The sequence below is a fragment of the Cebidichthys violaceus genome, unplaced genomic scaffold (assembly GCF_023349555.1).
Source record: "Cebidichthys violaceus isolate CVI_PGR_0920_01 unplaced genomic scaffold, fCebVio1.0.p SCAF_19, whole genome shotgun sequence".
Lineage (NCBI taxonomy): Eukaryota > Metazoa > Chordata > Actinopteri > Perciformes > Stichaeidae > Cebidichthys > Cebidichthys violaceus.
This window is the reverse complement of record NW_027176361.1, coordinates 10,153,576-10,180,144: the sequence shown is the minus strand read 5'-3', so window position 1 is coordinate 10,180,144 and position 26,569 is coordinate 10,153,576. Positions and strand designations below refer to the sequence as shown.

At 42.9% G+C, this 26,569-nt stretch overlaps 1 protein-coding gene across 7 annotated transcripts in view; it reads right to left on the bottom strand.

Annotated features, from left to right (window-relative positions):
• Positions 1 to 9,689: 9,689 nt before the first annotated feature.
• The window catches only part of LOC137874714 (RAS guanyl-releasing protein 2), a 34,747-nt gene continuing 17,867 nt past the window's right edge, over positions 9,690 to 26,569 (bottom strand). For 4 of the 7 annotated variants that reach the window (XM_068713598.1, XM_068713597.1, XM_068713599.1 and 1 more), the window contains exons 9-17: positions 26,140 to 26,421; positions 23,965 to 24,063; positions 23,593 to 23,715; positions 22,504 to 22,619; positions 22,272 to 22,413; positions 16,878 to 16,914; positions 13,332 to 13,490; positions 12,601 to 12,663; positions 9,690 to 11,199 (exon numbers count right to left, since the gene is read on the bottom strand). In XM_068713598.1, the coding sequence (XP_068569699.1) occupies positions 12,605 to 12,663; positions 13,332 to 13,490; positions 16,878 to 16,914; positions 22,272 to 22,413; positions 22,504 to 22,619; positions 23,593 to 23,715; positions 23,965 to 24,063; positions 26,140 to 26,421 (1,017 nt within the window). In that variant the 3' untranslated portion in view covers positions 9,690 to 11,199; positions 12,601 to 12,604. The remainder of the gene's footprint in view (positions 11,200 to 12,600; positions 12,664 to 13,331; positions 13,491 to 16,877; positions 16,915 to 22,271; positions 22,414 to 22,503; positions 22,620 to 23,592; positions 23,716 to 23,964; positions 24,064 to 26,139; positions 26,422 to 26,569) is intronic. The other 3 variants (XM_068713602.1, XM_068713604.1, XM_068713603.1) reach the window with 3 other exon arrangements.

Here is a 26,569-nt window from a genome sequence, read left to right as displayed (position 1 = left end):
AGGGAATGCTATCGCTCCTCAGCCTCGGCCACATGCAGGCGTGATCAATTCCTCTATCATTTAGGACCAGATCAATCTCACAGCCCCTCTTCCTTTTTACACTTCAATATCTCCTCCTTCCATCAGGATGCGTTGCAGCATCTAATTAGTCCCACAGCCGGGGAGTGGAAGTAGAGCAGGGGGACCGGGTCTGTACGTTCAAGGTGGGTCCTGTAGTATAGGTCTTCATTAAAGCAGCTAATCCCATATACCCACACAAAGCAGAAAGGACAGAGGGTTACGGGAAGTCTCTTGCTGGAAACTCAGTTTCACAGCAGTTATTTTCTAGAGTTGTGTTGTATTGTAACTTATTCGGTGCTCCTACTTTCCCTCAAAGTTTCCCTGCAACTCTTAAATCACAACGTGTTTCGTAGCTGCATTGCATTTTGGTCTGTTGAAGTTAATGTCAGCCCAAAGGAACATTATCTGCTGCTATTGCACAGCAATCATCTTTTCACTAATCAATAATTTTCATTATGGAGTTATTGAGTTCATAATCTCAATTACTTTAGGTTACAAGTGTAAAGTATTGTTTCCAATGCAAATTAACTTGCTTCTAAACTAAAAATGTTTGCTGCAAACATCTGTCTTGAACTGGAAACAACTAATCATCTTCTCCCACCGGCATGCAGACAAAGAAAAGCGAAATGGGTGAAGACATCATGACAGTTTTAAGGTGGATGTTTCCTTTAAGATTTAGATGAAGTCTTATCCTTTTGTGTGAAAGTGAATGGAAGTATAGACGGGCAGGCTTTTAGCTATGGCATTTGGGAACCATTGTTTCCTGGGCGTTTATCTCTGTTAGAAGGTCAATACAGCTATGAAAGCTTTAGAGACACATAACACACTTATAAAACCTGAGTGCAAAGGCTTGCCTTGCAGCGTAACAACAAAGGAAAAACTCAAAGCTCTGTATGGTAAGAAGGCCACTGTAAGTAAGAACAAAGAGAGAAATGCTTCAAATAGTGTGTTGTTTTTTTTGTTTGCGATATGATGCCAATTTCATCTGGAATGACAATTACTTCTTGTTTTGATGGCGATTTATTCAAGCCGATTATAACTTTCTCCCTGTTTATGATATATAACAAGCAAGGCACAGTCCTTTGAAATATTACACCTGATAACGCCATGTTTAATTATGTATTTCATGGCTAATGTTGCTGAAATGACTACAAAGGTGGCAGCTGGTAACAGATAAACAGCAAGCGATTTAAAAAAATAAAAATAAATAAAAAGAATTGCACTGCTCTGTCCCCCTAACTTTGAGCAGGAGAGTATCGTAAGGTTACGAAAAGCTGCCGTGCTCCTCATCATCCCACTGTAGTGTAGAGAGCGAGGTGAAGAGAGAGGAATTATTTATTAATAGTCGTCTCCCCAAACCTCTGTAAAACATCCTGTTGAGCTCCCTGAGGTGAGCGCTTGGCTTCAAAGCAATTAAAGCTGAGGCTATGAGAGTTGGGGGAGGGAGAGAGAGAGAGAGAGAGAGAGAGAGAGAGAGAGAGAGAGAGAGAGAGAGAGAGAGAGAGAGAGAGAGAGAGAGAGAGAGAGAGAGAGAGAGAGAGAGAGAGAGAGAGAGAGAGAGAGAGAGAGAGAGAGAGAGAGAGAGAAGAGAGAGAGAGAGAGAGAGAGAGAGAGAGAGGAGAGAGAGCCGACAAGGCCCGTGGGTTTGGCTAGCTGCACACTCAAATACTGTACATTCAGCTTTTATGCCCAGGAGGACAGGGGCCCTGAGCAGAATCACCTCCCCATGTCAGGGATTCCGTGTCTGGGTTTAAAGCCCCTGTGAGCCTTGGGACAGGCCAGCACCTCTCTGGGGGATTATGTAACCATAATAAGGGAACGTGGCGATCCTCTCCCTCTCTGTCCCTCCTGAGTCATGTTAAGACTTTGCAGAGAAAGGACCAAAGAAGAAGTCCTCTTAATGTCTGGTCGAACTTTCTGTCAAAAACCCTCCACACTTTGGAAATATATTTAAATCAGGTGGTGTGGAGATACTAAACTGCCCTCAGGTGTGAATGTGTATGGTGTATGTTTATGTTTGCCCTGTGATACTCTGGTAACCCCTGCTGGGTGTTTACCTGCCCACTGCTGCATACTGGGATATGCTCTACCCCCCCAACAGACTCTAAATAGGAATGATTAGCGTAACAAAAAAAGACGAGTATCCAACATCATGTTGGCCAAAGGCAGCCAATCGCTATGAACGTCCCTATCTATAAATCAAGAGAAGAGGGAGTTTGAACTGCCATTTCCACATCACCTTATATTAGCTTGAAGAGGTAAACCAGCCATTTCAATGAGATATACGTTTGATGAATCCCAACTTCACTTTATGCATGTTTCTGAAAGCACATGTTAATTACTTTATAAATGAGAAATGGATACTTTTAAGCGGAGTTCACAGGCTCTTTTTCCCCTCTAATCAGTTAAACAAATGGATTGTACCATGGCCTTTCATGTTTCATGTTAGAAGTAGGCTTCAATTATCAGAACAATACAAACATTCAGGCTCGACCAAAGGTTCAAAGGTGCACTGCAGATTTAAATGTTGAATGAAAGATAATGGAAGAAATTCAGCAAATTTTTTTTGGACGACCCGAATAAAAACCCTTGTGGCCCACCACTTGGTCCCGACCTAGTCTTTCGGAATGACTGCTCTGAAGCATCACTCTTATGCAGGAGCAGTCAGAAGCTTGCCATTCTACTCATAAACCATAAACCTCATAAACCAGCATGAAGCAAGGTTATGCCTATAACCATCAGCAAGTGCTGTTAGGTGTCATAAAGGCAGCTTAAGTGGTCTTTAATAAAGGCAGGTTTTACATGCCTCTAGGGCATTTTCTCATAAAAACCTGAAAGGCTTTGGCGAGTCATTCTCTCACATGAGCTTGGAAAATCTTAGCATCCTCTTCTGACCACAATGACAATATCAAGATCTTTCCTTGAGGTTTTTCTTGTGCTTCCAAGAGCCCCATAACCCTTACATAATTGCCCTTGAATGATCTGTCCTGGTATACCCTGTTGCCCCTCCATTGTCTTCTTATTCCTCTTTCCAATCCTCTCATGTCACTCGCCATCTTCCTTTTAATGTCGTGGGCTTAATTTGATCAGAGGGGAAAAACAGGAGAAAGAGAGGACCTGCGAATAACTTATGACTGCTCCCTCCTTGAAATTGAGGCATTATGATACGTATATTAGTTCCACCGCATTGCCATTCTGTGCCCGTCGTCAAGGTGGGTTATGCAACTGAGCAGGCGGAGACAAAGCAACTATTTTGGGCGGAAAGGCTGTATTTTCCTCAGAGGCTCAAAGGAGGAGAAGCCTTTGTCTCCAGGACAAAAAAGATAATCAAAAGACAAAAGAAAAGACCTGAAGTGTCGAAGAATTGAAAACCATCCTCATACAGCAGGTATTGAAGAAGACAATTATTTACAACTAACTGGAGGGGAAACTGAGTACACATCATGCCATCCATTTTGTGTTTATTCAGGCCCAGGTGTCAGTGGCAGCAGGTTTAGAGGTCCTCCAGCTCTTCCCCATGGGCATATTATAAGACAATGGGCACAGACATGCAGAAGGCCCCACCACAACTCTTATATAGGCTCAAGACTCACAGACTTTATAGTTGTTTGTTTATGTAGTTGAGTCTTTTTGTAGTTGCTTTGCGTCTCTTTGTAGTCATTTTGAGTCTCTTTGTAGTTGCTTTGTGTCTCTTTGTAATAATGTTGTGTCTCTTTGCAGCTGCTTTGCATCTTTTTGCAATTGCTTTGGTCTCAGTGTATTATGAATGTCTCTGTACTGGTCTTGTATTTCTTTGTGATCATTTTGAGTCTCTTCTTGCTTGGTACGTGTCTCTTTGACTTACATTTTGTTGGTGAAGGTCAGGAGTACCCCTGACATTTTGGGCCCCTGGGCCTGTGCCCAGTAGGCCCATTCAGTAATCCATAGGGATCCAAAAAGTCAGACAGGATATGTAATCCCTCCTGTGTTCTCTGGGTCTACCCCAGGTCTCCTCCCAACGTGGACGAGCCTGACCGTACTTACACAGGGAGGCTTTCAGGAGGCAGCCAATCATTTGCCTGAACCAACCTCCAGACACTCCGTGTAGGACGCTCATTTAGACCTCTTGGTGCCACATTCTCATGCTGTCTCTCACTCATGAGGCACTGTCCGAGACCGCAACCTAGAAAAGACATATAAAACCAACACAACCCACCACCGTCCCGTTTCCTCTGCAGTGACCTCTGCCAGAGAGACAGGCCATGTTTCCACCAAGACCTCCGGTTCTGCCTCCTCCACAGTGAGTGTGAGTTTGGTTAGGTGTTCTTTAAAGCAGGGGTCTTCAACTTTTCAGGCCAAGGACCCCCAAACTGATGGATAGATGGAGCAGGGACCCCCCTACTATATACAGCATATTGTATAAAATTGTGTTTTATATTAAACTGGGCCTAGTGCCATGTATAAACATACCTTGTTATGTTGCATTCAATACTAAGCTATTCAAATAATACACAGGTTCATATATTCATGTTTTTATTTTAAACATGTGCAAGGTACAGTGAGTAGGGTGGCCGAGCCACTGCCATTTAGAAACATACCTCACATGATCATTTTTATTTTAAACATAAATGTGGAAATGAAAATGAGTGATGGCCTATTAGTACCACTGCCATGCATAAACCTGTTATCTTGCATCTTACTGAACTATTAAAATAATGGACAGATTCATCTTTGAAAAAAAAAAAAAAAAGGTCTAATCATCATCAATCCCTGCAGTACCTCCGCGGACCCCCTAGGGGTCGCAGACCCCCTGTTGAAGACCTCTGCTTTAAAGTGTTCGATTCCTCAACCTCAGTCAGTCCAGATCAGCAGTTCCTGAGTCATCTGACAGTTTGCCAAAAAAAGTCTGTCTCCATGGCGCCCAGGAAATCTTATCAACATTCAAGTTGTTGCTTTCAGGATCGCATACACTGCAGTCTTTCTGGCCTCCTGGTACCTGGAGACCTCCCTGGGCTATCTAAGTCCATAAGGCCATCTTTTTCAGTTTAACGGCTTCCTCCACCAGCAGCAAGTTTTTTGGGTTTGGCTACCAGGTACAAAGAATACCTTCTGGCTATAGCCAGACAGTTTGTGCAAAAAGACAAAAGGTATCTGTGGCAGTCTGGAAGGCTGTAAGGTATCTATGGCCTGTCTACCTGCCTGTCTTCCTGTAACCCACGTACCTGCATGCTCTCTGCCAGTGCACTCATTGCACATCACCGGAGACTTCCACAAGGCTAGACGGACAACATTTCACAATACAAACACGCTAGCTTGACAGCTGTGAGTACTGTAAGTAGTTCATTGTTTACTTTAATTATGAAAGTGTTTTCTCTCATGTGAATGAGACGTGAGGTAGTTGGATGCGGTTACCAATGACAACGATGCGCCGCGCTCCTCTCCCTAACGCTCTCTCGCGTTCTAGTCGGGCAGTACCCTTCCATGTGTTTTGGGGGAGTGGCTTTGGAGGGAGGGGCTGGGTTTCTCCATGGTTGCCTACCCCAGCTTTAAGTCTGGAATTGATAAATCATTACAGAATCTTTGCCCTAATGAATATCAAATGGATATTCAAAGAAATTCAGCATGATTCATTTATATTGTATATATTATTATATCATTTCTTTTTCAAAGCTCTGTGAGTGTCTCTTTCTGTATGTATTAGTCCTTGTATCACTGGAAATGATAGCAGTCCTCTCAGATCTTCATGTTATTGTTCTTGGTGTTTTGTGTAAATTTGTATTCAAACAACAAAAATATAGATGATCAAAAGGTAAAAAAAAGGCCAAAAGGTACCAAGCATCGTAAATACTAGAAACTAATAAGCTCCCCCAGTCATAAACAGTGTACAGTGTATCCTCCACACATACATCCTGAAACCAACAAACGAATGAATGAATGAAGGACGTAATGCTAAAAAAACACAAAATTATTGAGGTGCTCTGGAGTAAAAGCAGACTATTTGATGCATTCAGTGTTGAAATATAGCTCACCTTTCAGCAAGATGATAGCCCGCATTTAGAGAGAGCTCTGTATAGCATTCATTTATGCATGCATACTTTTATAGCCTATCATACCTGCGCTTTCATGAATACCTCAAAGAAGGAGCGTCATATGCATCAAAGCCCTGGTTTAAATCTTCAAATAACTCAGAGAATGAAAAGCAAAATGACTATAAAGTAAGCACAGGCACACACTTGTATGTCTTTTTTCATATTTCCAGGGAACTCTTGACAATAGGGACCTGGCCGTACAGGTTGTACAAAGATAAGTGTGAGGATCACAAGATGCAATCTACAGGTCCATCAGTTAAAACACACATGCTGAGGTTTACTTGCCTCCCTCCTTTCCTCACCCAGTTTGCTCCTCCTGGACTTGCAGCTTCAGGAATATTAAATATGTGAGCCGTCTCGCCTGCAGATGCTCTGCCATTGATTTTGTGTCAATCCCCCAGATCGCAGTAACTTGATTTGGTATCGGCGATGGATAAATGAGACTTCTCCAGACAGGAGCAGAGAGAATGAAAGAAGTTTCTCACTGTGAATATCTTCAGGTAGATACATATGTATCAGTTTCAATGATGGCAGCATGGTTTCTGTGTTTGCCTAAGCTTTACTAAGTGCTTCTACTCTCTTCTACTATGTTGTCTCCTTAAGACTCCAGAGCCTGATGTTACAAGGTATTTAGTATACGTAAGTACAACACATATTCATTTCAGGAAGTGACTAAAAAAGCCTTATAGTATTGAAACCACAGTATTAAGTCTGATGATTAAAGTGCTTTTTAAACTTTTTTTTTTAGCAGTTCCACAGTAGAGCCAGCAGGTCCGGGCCACATCCCACTGGGTTTCTTCAGCATAAGTTACATTTTCTTGAAGCAATATTCATCATAACTGATTCAACCCTAATGAGGATTCCAACCTCCTATAGTGCCGAGTGCTTCACCAGAGTCAGCAATGAGCTTAATGCAATTAAGGCCGCAGCCGTCTCGTGGAGCTCCTTCGACTTTGCGAGAGCCTGTTGGTGGAGCAGCTTCCTAAACGTGGGCAAAGCCAGATAAGCAGCGTTTGAGTGCTTCCACTGGAGCCCATTTGACTTGTTTATACTTGCCATCAACTTGGTTTATGACGTTTGAATTTTTGCTTGAATCGGAGGTGTCAAAAAACAACAACAATCATACCACATCTGAGAATCTGCAAGCGAACTGTTGCGGCTGCAGTGGTCTTCCTCAGTTTGCCTCTGTGTGTGGGCGAACGAGAGAGAAATGAAAAACAACCATGAAGCAACATTTCATTTGATTTACAGTGCGCCTCTGCTTGTGCATATGCAGGGCTTTGATTTTATGAGAAGTAACATATAAACGACAGAGAAACGTAGTGCTGTTATCTGCATTGTGATGCTGCATTGTGATTCACCATAAACCCTGACAGGGGGCTCTGTGTTCTGCCACATCACTGGCAGCGTTCCCACCTTTACCCTGCCTCGGCGCGGGCCCTCAATTCAACAGCTCGACATTGCCACCAAGTGGTAGACATCGCCCATGACCCCACTTTGGTGTGAGGTTAACAGCTCCAGATGCTTGCAGTCAGTGCACCACAAGGGGACAGCATTGCAGATGCAGGTGTCATGGTGGGTTCAAAAAGATGAGCAGACGTCAGATCATAGCAGAGCTTGGCGGAGGTCCCAGTTTTTCATGAGCGGACATCAAATCAATAATCCGTTCATTAGTCTTACAAGAGGGAATCTAGGAGGGGGTCTGCTGCTCAAACAAATCAATATTGCATTCAGTTACTCAATGTGCAAAATCCTTTTTTCTCCACCAATAACCTTTTAAGTGTATCTATAGCTTCTAAAATGCCTACCTGCCAATATCTCTGGCACAAATGGCCCATCAGGGTGATGTGTATTGCAATCTAATTGCACAGGACTATAGACCATCTGTTGAGGGGGCAAATGACATCTTTGCGTTGCAACTGTCAGGCCCCCAAATCTTTCCTTTTCTTTCCTTGCGATCAAGGTCGCAGTGTGAGAGTGCTAACAGCAAATGAGGCTATTCCTCTCCTGTCCTCATTACTATGTAATTAGCTGCCGTGCTATTCAACTTCCCTCATTTCAGACTTTTCAGATCAATATCTCATAGGCTGCCCGCTAAATGGCTGTGCTGCTAGGAGGGCTTTTCTATAGCTGAATGGGAGGTATCAATCACTGGGCCTAAAAGAGACATTCAATGCTGTAGAAGCGATGACCACACACACACACACACACACACACACACTCGACACAGGCTTTGGAGGAAAAGTGGCAGTGGAGAGAAGTGGAGACTGTGATATTTCAAAGAGGATATTATGTTAGAGTGTCAGGTTTATGACACGAGTCCCGCTTCTTTTTGTCTACCCTGTATCGACCGCCATTGAGGCAAAGACACAAATCTGGAAATCTTGACTTGATTGCTTGCAGAGACATTGCCTGGCACGTCTCCTGTCTGTTTGTGTGGAGTCTGCGTCCTCTTCCTTTGCATCTCCTCCCTGTGTGGATGGTACTTCTTTGTCTATTCGTCTATAATGGACCCAGTATTTTGGCCGCTACGTGAAATGAATAAATCACAGTTGCATGATCACAACGGTTACCACTGAAGGCATATATGTGTCTGACCGAGGTCAATAAGCCAAGTTATGAACACATCACCTCTGCAGTTCACCAGCACATTGTTGGACGACACACGAGAGCTTTGGCGGTATCGTAGCACAGGATGAGATATGAGCCGACTCGAAGGCTGAATATAGCCGGATCGATGTCCTCCCATTGAACGGGACGTACAGAGCGGGAGCCAGGCAATCAGAGGCCCAGACTGACTTCATCCCTGATAGTAATTAGATGTGGCACCTACTGCAACGGCTCTTTCGGGGCTGGTTATTAATGTCTGTAACAGACAGTCAGAGGACACTGGATCATGGTCACACGCAGGATGGCAGCAGTGTGTTGTGGCAGTTGTAGAATCGATTTCAACATCTGGGATGAGTGTGTTTTGGGAGGGGATGTGGTTAGAGATTTTGTTGTGTCACAACTGCTGCGAAACTACTCCGTTGTAAAGGGCGGAGTAACGAATTGATGAAAACGTGGTTGCATCAATAAGTTACAGTGTGCCGCGGGGCTACTGTTCTAGTAGTATTCTAATGGGCTATTTTCTATTAAATGTGGGAAAACGTTCTGCTGTTAAGCAATATTGCAGTTTAAGTGCCACCTAAATCATCTCACACACCTGCCTCAGTGTTTATTAATGTTTTATTCGACCGACTGAAATCTTTTGAATTGTGCCTTCAATGCAGGGATTTTTCAGGTTGAGTTTTATTGAAGGTTATAATTACCTAAGATTTGCTAAGTTTTCCCAACCCAGAGAATAATTCTAACACATAAAAAATTGCTCACAAAATTGCCAGCTTTAACCTGGGATTACTAGTATTAAATGCAAGTAAGTACCTGTATTCATAGATCAAAGCAGCTTCTGAAAGCTGAAATTATCCTCTGTGAATGTGGAAGTGAGAAGAAATCCATGTGAATAAAACTTTTGATCCATAAGACCATAAGTGTCCAATTTCAGAGAGACAAGACAACATGTATGAGTGACGCCTGCTGCATTTAATACCGGGGGATCTTCAGGGGACAACAAGGAGTAGCATGACATTAGTCTGAAAGATTCATTCACAGAATGACAACAAACATCTTTCGTCAGGCAGGCAGTGACACAGACGGAATGTAATCTATTTAGCTATATTCATACAGAAAAATAAATACCAGCGTCTGAGGAGTCTCATTCAAAGACAAAACCAGCACTTAACAATATGGCACTCGAAGTCTGAATTCATCGCTCCACAAGCACAAAGCAACTCCTCTGTCTGGAATTTCAACACTTCATGTTTCCTATGAAAAATAACTTGGCGTGCTACATTAACAAATAAAAAAAAATCCTCCAGTCTGGCCAGAGAATAAAGCCATGAAGGGAGAAGCATGCAGGATAGAAACGGCAAATTACAACTGGCATCAAAACAGATTCTCAGGGAGACAATATAAGATTTATACGCTGCTGTCAAATGAAAAAGTTTCATAACGCCAGTATTGTTCTTTAGATCGTTTTATTCTACTGACGCTCTCAGAACTCAGAGGCTCAAACAAAAGCTGATGGAGGACTCGGTGGCAAGTTAGCCAGCCTCCTGCTCTCATGCAGTCTTTATTGGGGAAAACAAGGTCTTCATCTGACAGCAGCATTTCACTGTTAGTGCTACATTCACTGTACTGCAAGAGGATGGATCATCTATCAGTGCACTGGTACGAGACAGTACTGCATACTGAAAACAACACCACAGCAATAACTATAGGACAGCTACTGATATTCAGGAAAACATGACAAAAAAAAAATATACCATTGTTCAAAGTCCATCCTAATCATAACTGTCCACACAGTCGTCTCAGCCGTTTCCTTTGTTGGGGAAACGGTTGCTTTTGTCGTCATGCTTCAGACGGGCACCACGAATCAACAATATTTCATCTGACATCAAAATTGGTCCTATTATTGGTCCATTGAAATGCATTTCAAAACAAGATGATAAACAACAAAAAGCAGAGCTTCTCAGACAAAGAAGACAGTAGCTTTGTTTGGGTGGCAGGTTTACATTCTTGGCATAACAGCACCTCTTTTATGTTCTAAAGAAAAGAAGAAGAAAAATTAAAAACAGAGAGCCATTCCAATTTGCAGCAAATTGCACTCAAATTATAAACTCCACTGACTTCAACGTTCCACCAAGAAAATACAATTTTGTGGATTCTTTTTTTTTTTTTTTTTTAAATGGTTAGTTTTACAGTAACACTCTTGGCCAACACAGAATCAAAATGCAGACAAAGAAATTATCCAAAAGACATCCCATTCACATCGGTCGTCACATTCCTGTGAGTTAGCGGTTGCAGTATGTGTCCACTGTGTGGCAGCATGTAGGTGTCCTGGCTTGTGCTCAGTGCAATGTCTCAGCAGTGTTGAGGGTTGTAAAACTGACATACTGTAGCACATTCTGTGTCTGGCTCCCGTCCGACAGGCGCTGATTTGGCTTCTTGCACGCCAACCGTGGGAGGGATTCTAAAATAGAGAGACTGTCACTTGCCTGCTCATCACAATCTACTTAAGTCCAAGGCCCCTGCAAGAATTGTGACTTTTACGACCCAGTAGGACAGGATTAAATGCTGAAAGAGTCGAAATGAAGGTAGAGCAGCACTGTGATAACAGTGTATGAAGGCAGTGTCCTGTACGAGGGGCCCAACATTCACTGTGTATCAGTTGTTGTGCGGATCTGAATAAATTGGTTTGGAAATATGCAGCAATTAATATCAACTGAAATAATGATGTAAGGTAGAAATTATTATATTATTTGCCTGTGTTGAATATAGTTTTAACACCTGTATTATTTCAGGTGACACACATTCTTCAAAACATTTGTGTTTAATCAAATTGCCACAAACTAACTGGTCTTTAAGGCCTCGGGGACCCTAGTAGACTTGTTTTATTTTTCAGTCTGTGATTTGCCAAATTATGCAGTGACCTTAATAATAAATGTAATAAAGAAAGACATCTTTGATTGATACATTGCTCTGTACTTAAAGGTCACTAGCCAAAGAGGTAGGTAGATGACATCAAGGTATTTCCTGTGCTGCTGCACTTTATTGATCATTTTATCTATTCGATTACAGAGGGTCAGATTTGAAAAGAATAGGTCAACATTTCGAGAAATGCGCTTATTTGCTTTTTTTTCTCTCAGCTACCATATCTGGAATATTTTGGCTTCACTTCTACATCCAGCGGTCGGTTAGCTAAGCATAAAGATGGAAAAAGGGGTAACAGCTGGCGTAGCTCTGTCCAAAGGTAACTAAATCTGTTTACCAGCACCTCTAAAGCTCACTAATAATGTACCAGGGTTTCTTACCTACTATTTCAGTAGATTCCTGGAGTGTCCGCTGGTTGCAAGGCAACATCACATTAAGGACAAGACTCCAGGAAGTTACTTTGCTCTAGTAGCAGGATATAGTCTCGTAAACCTCCCCCAACGTGTCATTTTAACACTTTTTGATTTTGCATGTATTGAAAATTTAAATATCAAATTTTAAAGATGCTGGAAGGCAAACTTTGTTTCCTTCGGACAGAGCCGAGCTTTCCTCCAGCTCCCAAACTTTATGCTAAGCTAAGCTAACCAGCTGCTGTTTCTAGTGACACATTTAGAGTACAGATGTGTATGTGTGTGTGATGTGAGAGCGATATAAGGGCATTTCCCCAAAATGTCAATCTCCTTTAATCAGTAATCAAGCAGCAGATGTTAAGTAAAATAAAATGTGACTGATCTATTTGCTCATTCTCAATGAACTATTCCAGATCGTAACATTACGCTGACTCCATAAATTAGCATTAACTACAAACAAAAACATTTGACATAGTTGGAATGCAGTGAAAAGTGTGAGAATAGGAAGCCTAAGTGAACGTCTCTCTCACCTGGTTATAGGTGGACATCAAACACTCCTTCCTCCAGTGTCTCTATATCCTCTTCAGCAATAACTGATGGAAACAGAGAAGGTTAGGGTATGAGAAAATGAGGAATAGATTGGTCCATCAACTGAAAATGCCTAAATAATCCCCAAAGCTAATGAAAATGTGTGTGTTCATCTGTTTACTATGCCAATTCATTAGTCGTGCAGCGTTGTCTGGCCCATCGATCAAGCCGGTTCTCACTGATGGAAAACAAAGCCAGGCAGGGCACCACTTTTGCTAACGTCTGATGAGAACACTGCCTCTATGAGTCATTGGCCTTGCTGTGGTGGGTCAATCACATTTCCATTGCAAATGATCCTCGCCTGTTGGAGAATATCTTCCAAATGTCAGTGCTCCATATGCCCGGAGGAAGACAAAAGCACCCTTCAAAAAGTGGAGGCGCTGCCGTGCTAAACATCTCTCTACACTATACTATTCTGAGAGGGGGAAAAGAACATTTGATTTTTCTACCAGTGTTTTTGTACATTTAAAGAGAGTGAGGGTGTTAGAGTGTATACTGTGTCTTTCCTAAAACTGATAGAGATAATGAAACTATTTCATGTTGCACATGTCTAAACAATAATAATCAGTCTTAATGCAAAATTGACCATGAAACCAAAAACACATGCATGTGACAGGCAACATCCCCTTTGTTGTGCACATAAAACAGACTTTTCTGTTGATATGACAACCACCTGAGTTCTGCAGGCTGGGTGGGGTGTTGGCAGGTGGAGGGAAGCTGTAGGATCTGGCCTGGAGGGCCGGCGGCGTCTCGTGGCTTATGCTCTTTGTCCTCTTCCGGCACTCGACGGCCAGGCGGCTTCGGCAGGCCTTGTGGCAGTTCACCCCGCAGGCTGCCGCCGGAGCGTTCGTGTGGCGGGAGGAGGAGGAGGAGGAGGGCGGCGGCACAGAGAGGTGACGGGAGAGGAGGGGGGGGCGGTGGGGTCGGAGGAGAGGGAGGGAGAGTCGCCGAGAGAGGAGGCGGGATGGGAAGAAGAAAGGGGAGCGAGAGGAGAGAGAGGGGGAGCGGGGGGGAGAAAGAGACAGAGGGTCAGACAGAGGGACGGGTGCAGACAGAAACATCGAGGAGAACGGAAGAGCCAGTGGTGACAGGAAAGAGTCTCTACACGACATGCACACACACACACACTGGCACACACACAAGCTGAGGCCGACCGCGCCTGAAAACAACTCTGTCAACCAGGGGGAGTCTAAGAGGAGAGCAGCCATGGGTCATTGAGCAAGGCATTGTGAAAGCATGTGAGTCAAAGAAGCTACACACACCGTCGTGTAGTTTTGTCATAACCAACATTTCCTCTCTCATTGACACCACTGCGAAAGATTTTGAGTTACTACGAGGAACTTTTAACTGTTTTTGGAACAGTCTTAGTTTAATGTCTTGTGATAAGTGCCAACCTGTCTGATTCAGGGCCCCCTGGAGGGACGAGGTAGACGTTATTATAACCTTGGCAGCCACCTGCTCAGTGTCCATATAACACCCGCCAAAGCTAGAATAAGCCTGAAAATGTCCACAGCGAGGGGGGGGATAGGCTTACTGGAATAGTTTGACATTTTGCAAATTACACTTACTTGTTTTCTTGCTGAGAGCTACACAAGAAGATCGATTCCACCGTCAAAATAAATATCAAGCTATACAACGAGCAACTGGTAAGCATACTAGCTTAGCATAAAGCCATGGCTCTGCACAGCAGTGTCATATTTAACAGGCGACTATGAAAGTGGTATTGATTATCTCTGTCAGACGGTGAATACCCCAAAAATATGGAGCTATTCCTTTCAACAGACAGGAAGAGGATGAGACCGTGATATAATAGAACAATGGCATTGTGACAACCCACCCATTCAAACACACTGGGATGCCTTTCATATATAAGTATAATATCTAAAGTCTACCGCCATAAAACACACATTCAACTCCAGACACACACACAAACACACACACACACACACACATTCAGAGGTGTCAACACACTCAGCTCCTGCATTGTGAAGGGTGATTCATTTTAATTATGTCCCTGCCGCTCTCTCTACCTCCCTGAGTACAGGCTAACAATGGTAATGGGGATGAATGGCGAGGGCTCTCTCTCATTGACTTCCTCTGGTCTCCGTAATGCACTGGAACAAGCCAGAATACTCCCAGTCAGACTCGGAGACATAGACTCCTCCAGAGGGAACAGGAAGTGGGAGAGTGTGATGTTTGGGGGGCCATTGTGTGTTTATGCACAAAGTGCTTGTGTTTTCACCTCCCTGCTATTTCTCCCTCCTTTTGTCTCCACTGCAGCAATCGTGTAAGCACGTCTTTCTTTTGATACCTGAGGTCCTAGCAACAGGAAAACTCAAAATAAAGACTAAAAACAAATCCCCACTGGATTTAAGCAGAACATATCTTGGTAATTAAGAAATTAGGCGATGATGAAATGAGAATCTGTTGTTCCCCACACAGCACTGCAAGACCTCAAAGGCCCCAAGGAGCATTACTTACTCTCGTTGCTATGCAACTGAAATGTTTTGAAGCTTTTCAACGAGCGTTGCTCAACCTGAGATGAATCTGACTAATTGGGGAAGGAGCTCATGTTGACAATAAGAATGGACAAGATTTAGTAATTGAATTGCTTGTATTTCAAGAGAAGAATGAGGAGGTCGTGAATACATGACATCCTCTGACACACAATGACTCTGTATACGTACGCATGTAGGTCCTGTGTAGTCACTAGTTATGTGTAACAGCGTTATGTAATTAAATTACAAAATAAATGTAATTGTAATCCATTAGTTACTGAAAAAAATTGGTGATTACAAAAAGTAATCAGAGAGTTTACATCGCATTTTATTCTCTGAGGTACAACGCTTTATCTTTATAATATTCCATTCAGTCTGTTGCTTTGCAACACTATCAAGAGTAGGATGGCTTACAAGGAGCTGTCTCTGCATGCGTCCAGACAGGCTCCATTTACTTGGCAGTATGCGCTCAAATTTTGCCATTAAAGTCAATGCGTGTTGCTCTCAGGAGCTCTGAGTCTGCGATCAATATTACTGTACAGTGTAAAGCTTAACCAGCGGTAAAATAAATCTGTCACAATCGAAATGCTCCATGTCAAACCTGCGGAAACGTCAAACTTTATTTCCCAGTTTAAAACATTTGGTAGGAAACTGATCAAATGTTACAAGTTACATTACATCAGTAATCCAAAACCTATTACATTTCTAAAGTAACTTTCCCAACACTACTACCTTTTTAATTTCTTCCACTAAATGAGAAACCAATGCTTATGTAAGCAAATAACTGAACAAAGGAAGCTGGGACACACACACACACACACACACACACACACACACACACACACACACACACACACACACACACACACACACACACAGCCATTGAAACTAATTTGTTGACCAATTGACACAGCAATGAAATGCTGCCAGTAAAATGTGCGCCCACTCTAACTTCTCCCATTCATACACTGAGCTGTACTCAATCACTTCTCGAAAGACTCCGGCAGATGGAAACTTACATTAGTTGCATCTTACATTTGGCATCGTTTCCAAACTTTTTGCTTGACATCTGGGTGGAAACATATGCGCTGCGAATTATTTAGTGCACCTAACGTCTGCAGATTATCACTACTTAAATTTTTAGCGTCCCATCCACAGAGGGAAAAGAAGCAAGCTGTTTGAGCGTGTGTGTTTTTAAAGCTAATGAGGAGGAGAAGAGGACCGGAGGTGTTGGTGGTTGTCTGTGTGTATGTGCATCTGTGAAATGAACCAGCTTCTCCAAACACTTGTCTACTGGGAGCCGTGAAAGAGTAAATAATAGTGCTTTGTGTGCAGTGTGGTCTCAACTGATGGAGCTAATCCAGCTGTTGCTGAACGGTGCTTTGTGTGTGGTGGACATACATTTAAAGAGTTTGGTTTATTTGCAATGGTTTCTGTATTGATGACATTTACTCAGCACTTCAGCTCCATAGATCTTTATCTACAGAGGGCGTGTGTGTGTGTGTGTGTGTGTGTGTGTGTGTGTGTGTGTGTGTGTGTGTGTGTGTGTGTGTGTGTGTGTGTGTGTGTGTGTGTGTGTGTGTGTGTGTGTGTGTGTGTGTGTGTGTGATGGCTGGGAAATCGATGGCGTCAAAAGGAATCGCTTATTCTTTGAAGGGTGGAACACACACATCTGCGCAGCAGACACAGGAATCCAATCTAAATGCATTGCTCTCTCTCACCTTTACACTTGTAGCCTTGCTTGTAGAAGCCCCATATCTGCAGAGACAGAAAGGAACAAAAGGACAGTTGTGTTAATTAACGTACGTTTTCATTTCCATGAAGGCAAGAGGAGTGTTCAGATCAGCAGGGTCATGGAGCAATTACACAGAGGGATTTGAGCTGACAGAAGGTAGATGTTGAACGTCTGCGATTCTTTTGGAATTCAAATGCTTTTAAAAACAAAAATGTTGTTAACACAATGACATTTTTATCAACTGCCTTTTCAAAAATTGCTAGCACTTTGGAAATTATTCTGAATCTGGTGGAAAGTATCTTACTTTTAATTAATGTGGTGATATGGTATGTTAACCTAACTGTTAGTAAGAAAGCAAAGCTGCAGAGAATAATACATATAACTGGTAAAATTATTGCCCAAATTATTAACCCAGACAGAATAAAATCATATAGTGATTGATTGATTTCCTGTTTTTTGTTATAAATGTTACTCAAGGTACTGTACTTGAGTAAATCCATTTCCTGCAACTTTATATTTCTGCTCTTCTTTTTTTTTCCCTGTTTGGTAAAAACGTCTCCAAATGTGGTGAATTTGAATATTGCTGATAAGGATAAAGTGTGATGAGAACATCCTCCAACTTCTTCAGCTAAATAAACGATTTAAAACTCCTCTTGGATCAGCTGGAAAATGCACAAAGCTGAAAACAGGGCAGTTGTTGTTTTTAGAGACACATGGGTATTTGTCACATCGTGGTATTGGTACTTTTACTGAAGTACGCCCACTGGTTTTGACACACTAGCTTCATTAGTGGTGTTGCATAGTTGCATGGTTAGTTACAAATGTCACATATGTCACTTTATGTCATTGCCAGCTATCAGGCATGCCATAACATGTTACATTCATTTCCTACTTCTCAGACTGCTCATTTCAATACAGTGTGACAATCAGCAAGACTTTAAATGTCCAGTGTTGGCTGCCCAAATTACAATCAGTCTAAATTTACTAAATCAGTCTTCTCTTTACAAAGTACATGTTGTGCATGTGCCTTTTTTACTCATTTTGTCTGACACTTTTGAGTCTCCAAGTCTCTCAGCGGTGGTGAACAGTGAACCGAATTAATGGAAACCAATAACTTCCCTAAGGGAAGTAAATGTATCTAAAAACGTGTGCTTTAGGAAGTGGTTGGCAGTAAAGAGAAAGTTAGCAGTTAATGGGCTGAAACGCGTTAAAACACCCGTATAGCACACATCCTGATACCCCATCGATGCTGAGGGACCGGGCGAAGGCAGGATATATGAGAGAGAGAGAGAGAGAGAGAGAGAGAGAGAGAGAGAGAGAGAGAGAGAGAGAGAGAGAGAGAGAGAGAGAGAGAGAGAGAGAGAGAGAGAGAGAGAGAGAGAGAGAGAGAGAGAGAGAGAGAGAGAGAGAGAGAGAGAGAGAGAGAGAGAGAGAGAGAGAGAGAGATGAGTTGGCGGGACAGAGGGGGGATGAGATCAAGCGGGACACAGGGAGCACACAGACAGTGGGGGAACAATGACATGAAAGAGCCGAGCTGGAGATCACACACTGCCTTGGCACATCTGAGGAGGCACAAAATATCCTGACCTCTCCTCACACACACACAAACCCACATGCATGCATGCAAACACTCGTTGAGGCACACACACGCGCAAACAAAGACGCACGCGCAGCGGGGAACCCACAAGCGCAGCCAGAGGCGCCGCAACAAAGAGAAGTCAGTTAGGAGCAGAACATCTAAACACCAGTATCATCACAGCTCTGCCTTGACCTTCACGGCCTCTGTGGACTGAAAAACACAATGCAGTACAAATAAGAGCTGGAAACACACAGAGTTCAGCAAATCGTTGATGCTTTATTGCAAGCTTTTAGAAAAGTACTATTAATCTAGATATGAGTTGGCACTGTGCTACATTTTTTCTTTTTTTATTATTAAAGATGCACTCTAGAAAATATTTATGTTCATCTCCAGGTATGCTTACAAGCAGTCAATCAAATGAAGGAAACCCTGTTAAGTTAATAACGTGTGTATGTGTTGCTATTGTAGCTACAAAAAGTGCCCTCTATCTCTTCCTACCAGACTTTACGAGTGCCAACAATCACATGTCCTTCTGTTCCTGCTTTCCTGAATTCTAAGTGCTGGCCGATAAACAGACACAGCAGGGACAGTTTCCACATGACCTGTGCTAAAATTCACATTAGCATTTGGAGCATTTAGCTCCCACCCTTTTGTAAAGTGATTTCAAATGTGTGAACAGGTAGGGTTTTGGTAGCTTTCTCATAAAGAAAGATGTGCAAAAGTGAACTTCTTTGAACTAACATGATCTACAGTCGATGTAGCATTGTCTAGACTCTAGAGAGCCTCTTTGTGTTTTTTTCTATTTTTGGTTCATCAGAATTACATGTTTCTTTCCACATCAGCAGTCCGTTCATTTTGTACTTAACAATATAACAACTAACCACATTTTGTCATGTTCATCTTCAGAATATGCTGAATTATGCGATGAATTACTTATCTATCGTCGGTTAAATATAGAGCTGGAGCTTAGCTTAGTTTAGCTTAGCGTAAAGACTGGAAAAAGGGGGCGAGACAGCCAGCCTGGTTCCAACCAAAGGTCAATTCAATTTGCCTAGTAGCGGCTCACAAATGAATGCATAATATCTTGTTGAGTCTTGTTGTCAGTATTTATGCTAAGCTAACTGTCGCCTGGCTGTAGCTTCACATCTGGATAGACATGGGAGTGGTATCGATCTTACCACTCAACTCTCGGCAAAAAAGCAAATAAAAGACTCAACGGTTCATCATTTATAAGAAATGATCAATCTGACGAGATGTGTAAGTTGTGATTGTAAAGCCAATTAAGTCTGACTGTTTATGTCGACTGGTTTGAACATCAGAGGAAGCGAACTGTGTTTAGTTGAAGTTACAGGGACTGGAAACAGATTTGTTTTTAGCACACCCGTCTCCAAGTGTGGAACCCAGGGGGATGAGGTCAGCGAAACATGTTCATAGAAGCTTTGCTTACACCTGTTGGTTTGCAGTATGAACCTACAGTAAATGCACCAAATACACAAAAGAAAGCTTTCCTAGGAAATTAATGTGTGATATGATCACCTTTTAAGAACAGTACATGTGCCTGGTTTTGTTGTTTTATTATGGATTGCTTAGACGAATAATTTCCCCGGTGAGATCGTTTTCAAATCCTCTATTTTTCAGTCAGGTTGAGAAGACGTAACAAGAGATTTAGACACTGAAACTTCTGATTCTTTGAAGCTAAATTGTCAAAAGCTCAAACCCTCTGCTATAAGAATTGTTGGACGTTGTTTTTTCACAGAGAAGGGCCTGTCTACTATTAAGGTTTTCTACATCAACAACCTTTCGCTTAACTTCAGGTGAAACTTTAACTCCCTCCTGGTCACTTGTTTCTGGATTTGCAAATTAGAAATTTTGTCAGGCAGTCTCAAACATTCAAACACTTAATTTCACAGTTGGCTGGTCTTTTCCCTCATGCAACCCCTTCTCTCCACATTAAAGAAGCACGGATTAAGGATACAGGTGAGGGAATTTCGGATGAGTTATGGGCGTCAGGGATAGATATGATCAAAGCATGTTCTGTCACCGCTAAACTTTGACTCATTCGGTTTAAAGTCACCCATCGGTTGCACTTTTCCAAACCAAACTAAACAGACTCTTCCCCTCTTTCTCTGCTACCTGTGATGAGAGTGAGTCAGGAGGGGACCGCCCTTGGACATCGTTATTGGTCTTGCCCCAACCTCAAGAGTTTTTGAGATGACATTCTCCACTTGTACAGCAACATAAACAGCATAGAGCTAATCCCTGACAGTCTCTCTGTGATACTGGACTGTCAGACTGTTTGTGTTCCTCAATCCACTTGTGGACATTTCATTGTACGGATTCATGCATATGTGACGGATGATGCCAATGTGCGCTTCTCCTGCGCAGTATGTTTTGTTTTGTTCGGCTTTACAACCTATGTCTGTTTGTTCAGTTTTCGTGTAGTAAAAAAGGAAGAATTTCATAAATAAAACAAAAATGATGCTCTGAGCCTCCAGCTAAAAACCTGCCGTATTCTCCTGAGACGCAAAACCCCCTCACACACTGTGATGTGTCTTCTGGCTTTGTGCATTTAGCAAAACGCATCTGTGTGCAATTAATTAAGGTGTAAGGGCAAAGGGGGCTGCAGGCAGAACAGCAGAAGATTATGAAGATCCATGTGAGACACAGGAGGTGAGTGAACTCTGCAGTGTTTCCCGGCTTGGCTAGTACAGCCCTTTATCTTTATCTTTTCCTTTTTTTGAGGCGAGTGTTGAAAAATGGGCTGCGGGAAAATATTGTTTTTGCACAGGAGCCAAGAGGAAAGTACAAAGCAAGCAGAAGAGGAAGTAGCTAGTGTATCTACCTCTGCCCCATGCGCACACACACACACACACACACACACACACACACACACACACACACACACACACACACACACACACACACACACACACACATTCAAAGGAAGAAGCACGCTGCCGGAGTCCTTATCTTTCCCTGCTCTCTATTCGGAGTTTCCCCTCATGATGGTTTGAAAATACTAGAGCTTCCCCCGGAGAATGTGTGGGTCTGAACGCTGCTAAAGTCTATGCATATAATATATGGCGTGCTTCTCTTTGGAGTGCTCTCTCTCTAGCTTCTCTTTATATGCATTCAACACAAATGAATGGGACGTCATCTCGGTGTTTGCAGCTCAATATGAGAGCCCTGTTGCTGTTCTCATTACACCCGAGTGCTGACTCACTGTCTGTGTCTAAATAACCGAGAGCTCCTTGGGGGTTTTGGGGTGAATGTTAAGGGCCAGAGGACACACACACACACACACACACACACAAACACAGATGTAACGGTGCCACAGAGGAGGGTTATCATCTCGCCCAATTACCTTCCTCCCATATTTCCCAGAATGCAACTTCAGCAGCGTGTGGCTGCAGCTCAAGGTAATTGTCATCGCCCCGACCTGACTGGAGAAACCTCTGAGGGATGAGGCTGCCGCACGCGGTTGCCAACACAAATAATAAAGTGCAGATATGACCACATGGTTGTGGAACAGCGGGGGTGAGCGCAACTGACCGTCGTCCTCTTTTAACAAAGTATGACATGTGCCGTTGATTGGGTCAATGAAGAAATCGATGCATTTTGAAAAAACAAAAGCTCAATATTTGACCTTGGCAGGAGCCTGAAGGGTTTATAAATCATACGGCTGATTCTGAAACGGCACATAGCTTATGTTGTGTAATTTTGGGACGGACTGCAGTTATAAGTGAGGTAATACTAAAGCACAGAACATGATAACAATAGAGTAGTGGGTGGTTTACTCACAAAGCCGGCGCAGTGCTCGCAGAACGTGGGCTTGACGTAGGTGGCCTCCGTAAAAGTGTGGATGAAACCCATCTTGCAGTTTAGCAGAGAGCTGGCTTTCATGAAGTAGTCTATCATCTCCTCTCTGCTGATCTTCCCGTCTCTGTGTGAGAAAAACAAATCCAGGTGAGATTGTGCCGTTTGGTAAACTGCATGGATTTCACAACGGTGAGTAAAGCTGGAAAATGCTCACTGGTTCTTGTCCAGTTCCCCAAACTTGCTGAGGTATGGGAAGTTGTTCCTGATCGCTTCAAATTCATCCCTGGAGATGTGGCCGTCGCCGTCCGAGTCGAAGTTCTTGAAGACCGACTGTGAACGTGAGGGTTGTGAAGTTTAGTTTTAGCGTGAATTCTGCTTCAGCGTCACAGAGACCCTGACGTGTGACTCCCCCAGGTTAGATCATTATAGGGTGGGACAGTAAAGGTACTCATCAGGCAGCATAGCTCCCCTATCCTACCTGGAGGGTTCTGACGATTCCCAAATGTTAATTACACAATATGAATAAATCAAGCACATTTTCAAACTAGTGTAATTGGTCCACAACCAGGAACCACCAAATACTTTATATTCCTCATTTTTAACCAAAACCATTGAAATGTGTATCTGTGACTCGCTAAAACCTAATATAACAGTAGCACATGAAAAGAATGTTCATGAACTCTACGAACTGAATCCGTCATGTCAGTTACCCTGCAAGTTAGCAGTTTAGCTAATGTAACCACCACAATAGCATAAGTAAGCTATAGCAGCAGAAGTGTGTGTGTGAGAGAATGAATGTGTGATTGTATGAATTGTTCCAAATGTTGCATAGTTTTGGCTCGATTGTTTGCAACACAGCGGCTAAACAGCTCACTGAAATTTGTTTCTGAAAACATTTGAGGTGAGAAATAGTCAATACAGTAATCTTAATTCATACTTGATTAGCACTGCCTAGTTCGACCGTTTGAACCTGAATTCTCATGTCCTACTGTCAGGATATAATGACAGTTTGAGTAAATATCACAAAAAGTAATTTTAATTAAAATTATGAATTGTAGCTTTAAGGGTATCTGCAAGAAGTACTCTCTGTAACTTCAATTATACAAAAATGGAAGGTTTCTGTCTTTCAAATGAGCCTCCCAGTCTTAGTCATCCTGGTAAGAGATTACTAACCATTTGGCCAAAGAGCCAAGAGCACTTTGGAGTTATCATGTCGAGATGTTGGTGGAGAGGACAACAACAGTGTCCCTGGGACGACAATCAGCACTGAGAGAGGGGAATGTGTTGGGGCTGAGAAACTCACCTCCACCATCTTCTCTATGTGTTTCTTGATGATCGTCGGGTCGGCGTTGGGCTTCACCGACACAGCCCACTCGTCGATCATGGGGGGCTTTGGGTCGGGCGCTGGGGCGGCGCTGGAGTTCTGCTGCAACCGATGAGAAACCAAAGACGGCGACATTAGTGTCAGCCCGGGGAGGGGGGGGGGGGGGAGAAGAGGGGCTGAACCCGTCATCTTACAAAGAAAACACAGCTGCTGTGTAGTCAAGGGTTACAACAGTGGATCAAAGGAGGAGAAATAAATTCTAATGAGCAATAAATTGTGACCGTCCGTCATATTAAAGCAGGAGCAGAGAGGAGTATATCACTTCTAAGAACAGGCTGGAACGGGACCTACAGTGTCCATCGGTGTGCTGCTCACCGCTGGCTTGCGAGGTTCTCTCTGTAGAGACATCTGGTAGATCTCCTCCTCTGTGTGGTACTGGTCCAGAGACACCTGCACAGAACAGAACATGGGGAGCCGGTGTGACATTTTTTGTCTTTAAATGACCCTCCATATTTGACTTTTTGCGGGTGATGTCACATTGTACTGACACACCCTGAAGTACACTTCTACACAGCTACACCAAGAGAAGTTGAAGGAATACTTCACCCCCAAAATGACTATTTGTGTATCAGTTACTCACCTCATGTCTTGAATTCTTGAAGAAAGTTTTTCTTGCATGCCTCCAGGTGGTGAGTAACTGATATACAAAAGTAATTTTGTATAAAGTATTTCTTTAAACCAATATTTTCAGGAGGTGTAAAGCCATTCCTCAACCCTTGAGAAAGACCTGTTCATTATGTGAATTGTTAACTACTTTCACACTGACACAGCCGCCATGGCAACAGGTGAGAGAGCAGCATCTATGTTTTGCTCCAGCTAACATGTTGCAGCCGACTGCCGCATGTAATTATCTACTGCATCCATTATTGGCCTCAGTTTCTTTTATTTTCCTCAGAGCTATGAACCTGCTATAATTGTGTTTCCTGGGTTTTATTGACTTGACCTTCTGATTTTGGGGAAGGAAAAAATGGTTTTCTTCTTGTTTGGCCTTCTGATTCACTTTACAGTATTTCAAAAGAGAAGGTTAACTGTAACTTGTGCAAAACATCTAGGATGATTTAATGCAATCGTTTCCATTTGAAAGGCTGATGAGTATTACTCAAAAAGGAGGGAAGTAGTATTTTAAACCTGAGCGATTTGCAGGCATGCCTGTGCAGAGATTATTTGTTAAAGGATTTATTGACTTTCTTTCCGTCACCTCGCCCTTCGCTCTCCTTTCCTCAAACTCAAGATAGATCAACTCCAATAAGCACTGGCATAAGATAATTGGGTATCGACTCTGTCCGGCAAACTTCCCTGGTACCTCTCAGCTCCAAAACCTGTCAAGTTGTTTTCTTTCATATCCACAGAAAAAAAAAAAAAAAAGGTGAGCCAGCTGCAATCTCACACAAACACCTGAGTGATTAATCTCTTGGGACTGTTTAAATACAGACAGCTCCTCAAATTCAGGAAACTCTTATCTGCATCTGCCAAAACATGTTCACACATACTCAGGGGAGTAGTGTGATGTGCAAAAACACCACCACAGTCTCAGGCAGTGCAGGCAGCAACAAACCTGAGATCAGTCTGACACACGGTTCCCAGTTTAAAAGCTCTCACCTAACATAAGTTAGGATAACTCACTCAAAATATGGAAAGGATCATTTTCTTCATGCTAGTGGTATGAATTGTCCCATTATGCCTTTCCAACATAATTTCACTTGGCAACAACCATTTTTTTTTTACTGGTGGAGGTTTCCATTTCTTCCTGTTGGTGTTTAGTGATTGATAGGGGTGTAATATGAAGAAAAAGTGTAACATAAGGAGAGGGAGAGAGCGATGTTTCATCAGCCAAGACATAAAATGTAAGTCTATGGAAGAAGATAGGGATTCCTCTGAGGTCCTCTCTTAGGTCATTTCAAAGTCAACGTGCTCTGACAGCAAAAGCCCCGTAATCGTTAATCAGGATACAGGACCAGACACGAGGTTTCGGTTCAGGTTAACAAAAAGTTCAATAAAGAGATGCTTCGGGGGGGTTCATGACTCTTTGTCCTGGATAAGTCTAATTCTAAAAAAAGTGGGATATATAAATGCATATCCTTATCCATAGTCAGCGTATTACCTACAGCAACTTAAATGGTTTTGGTTACATATAATCTCTGGCCTTTTTCTGTAGACAGATTTTTGTCCCAGCTGGCTACAGTTTGTTTGACCACGAGCCAATCAAATCTCAGCAGAACAAATTCTGTGCATCAAACAGATAGCCTGTTACACTGGCTGGACACAAAGTGTTTCGTCCTTCTCAAAGTTTTTCCTCCTACTTCACTGCTGTCTGGGTGGTTAATGAGTGCTTTCAAATTCTGCACTTCATGATGAATAACAGACTCGCAGCACCTGATACAAGCTGTTCTTCGGGGGCACATCTTTAATTCAGGCCAGACGTCCCGGATGCTGCGCTTACACATTCTGTCCACTCTTTGCACTCACCGTAAGCAGGTTGAGCAGGTCTGTGTTGGCGTCGACGTGAGGCGGTGTGATCTGGATCAGTGCCAGCTCTTGAAGGATGGCGTACAGCTGTTGGGTCTTCGCCAGGTTGACCTGCGTTTTCTCTTTGTCGGCCCAGTCCGGCAGCGCCACGTGCACGGCTATCAGGTCTTTCAGGTGCACGCCGAGGATGGGGAATCGGAAGCCCGAGCACTCGGAGAAGCGCTTGCGGTATTGACTGTAGTTCCCACACGACGTCACCAGTTCAATGAGGTTGTTGAAAACCTGCCGGTTGAGTGAAAGCATGGGGATAGAATTTTAGCGTGGACGAAATGGAGGGATAAGATGAGAGTTGGCAGCAAACAGAAAGCCGGTCTCAACAGAGATTTGTTTATAGAAATCAAAAACATTCCGGAAAACTTTTGCTCCAGAT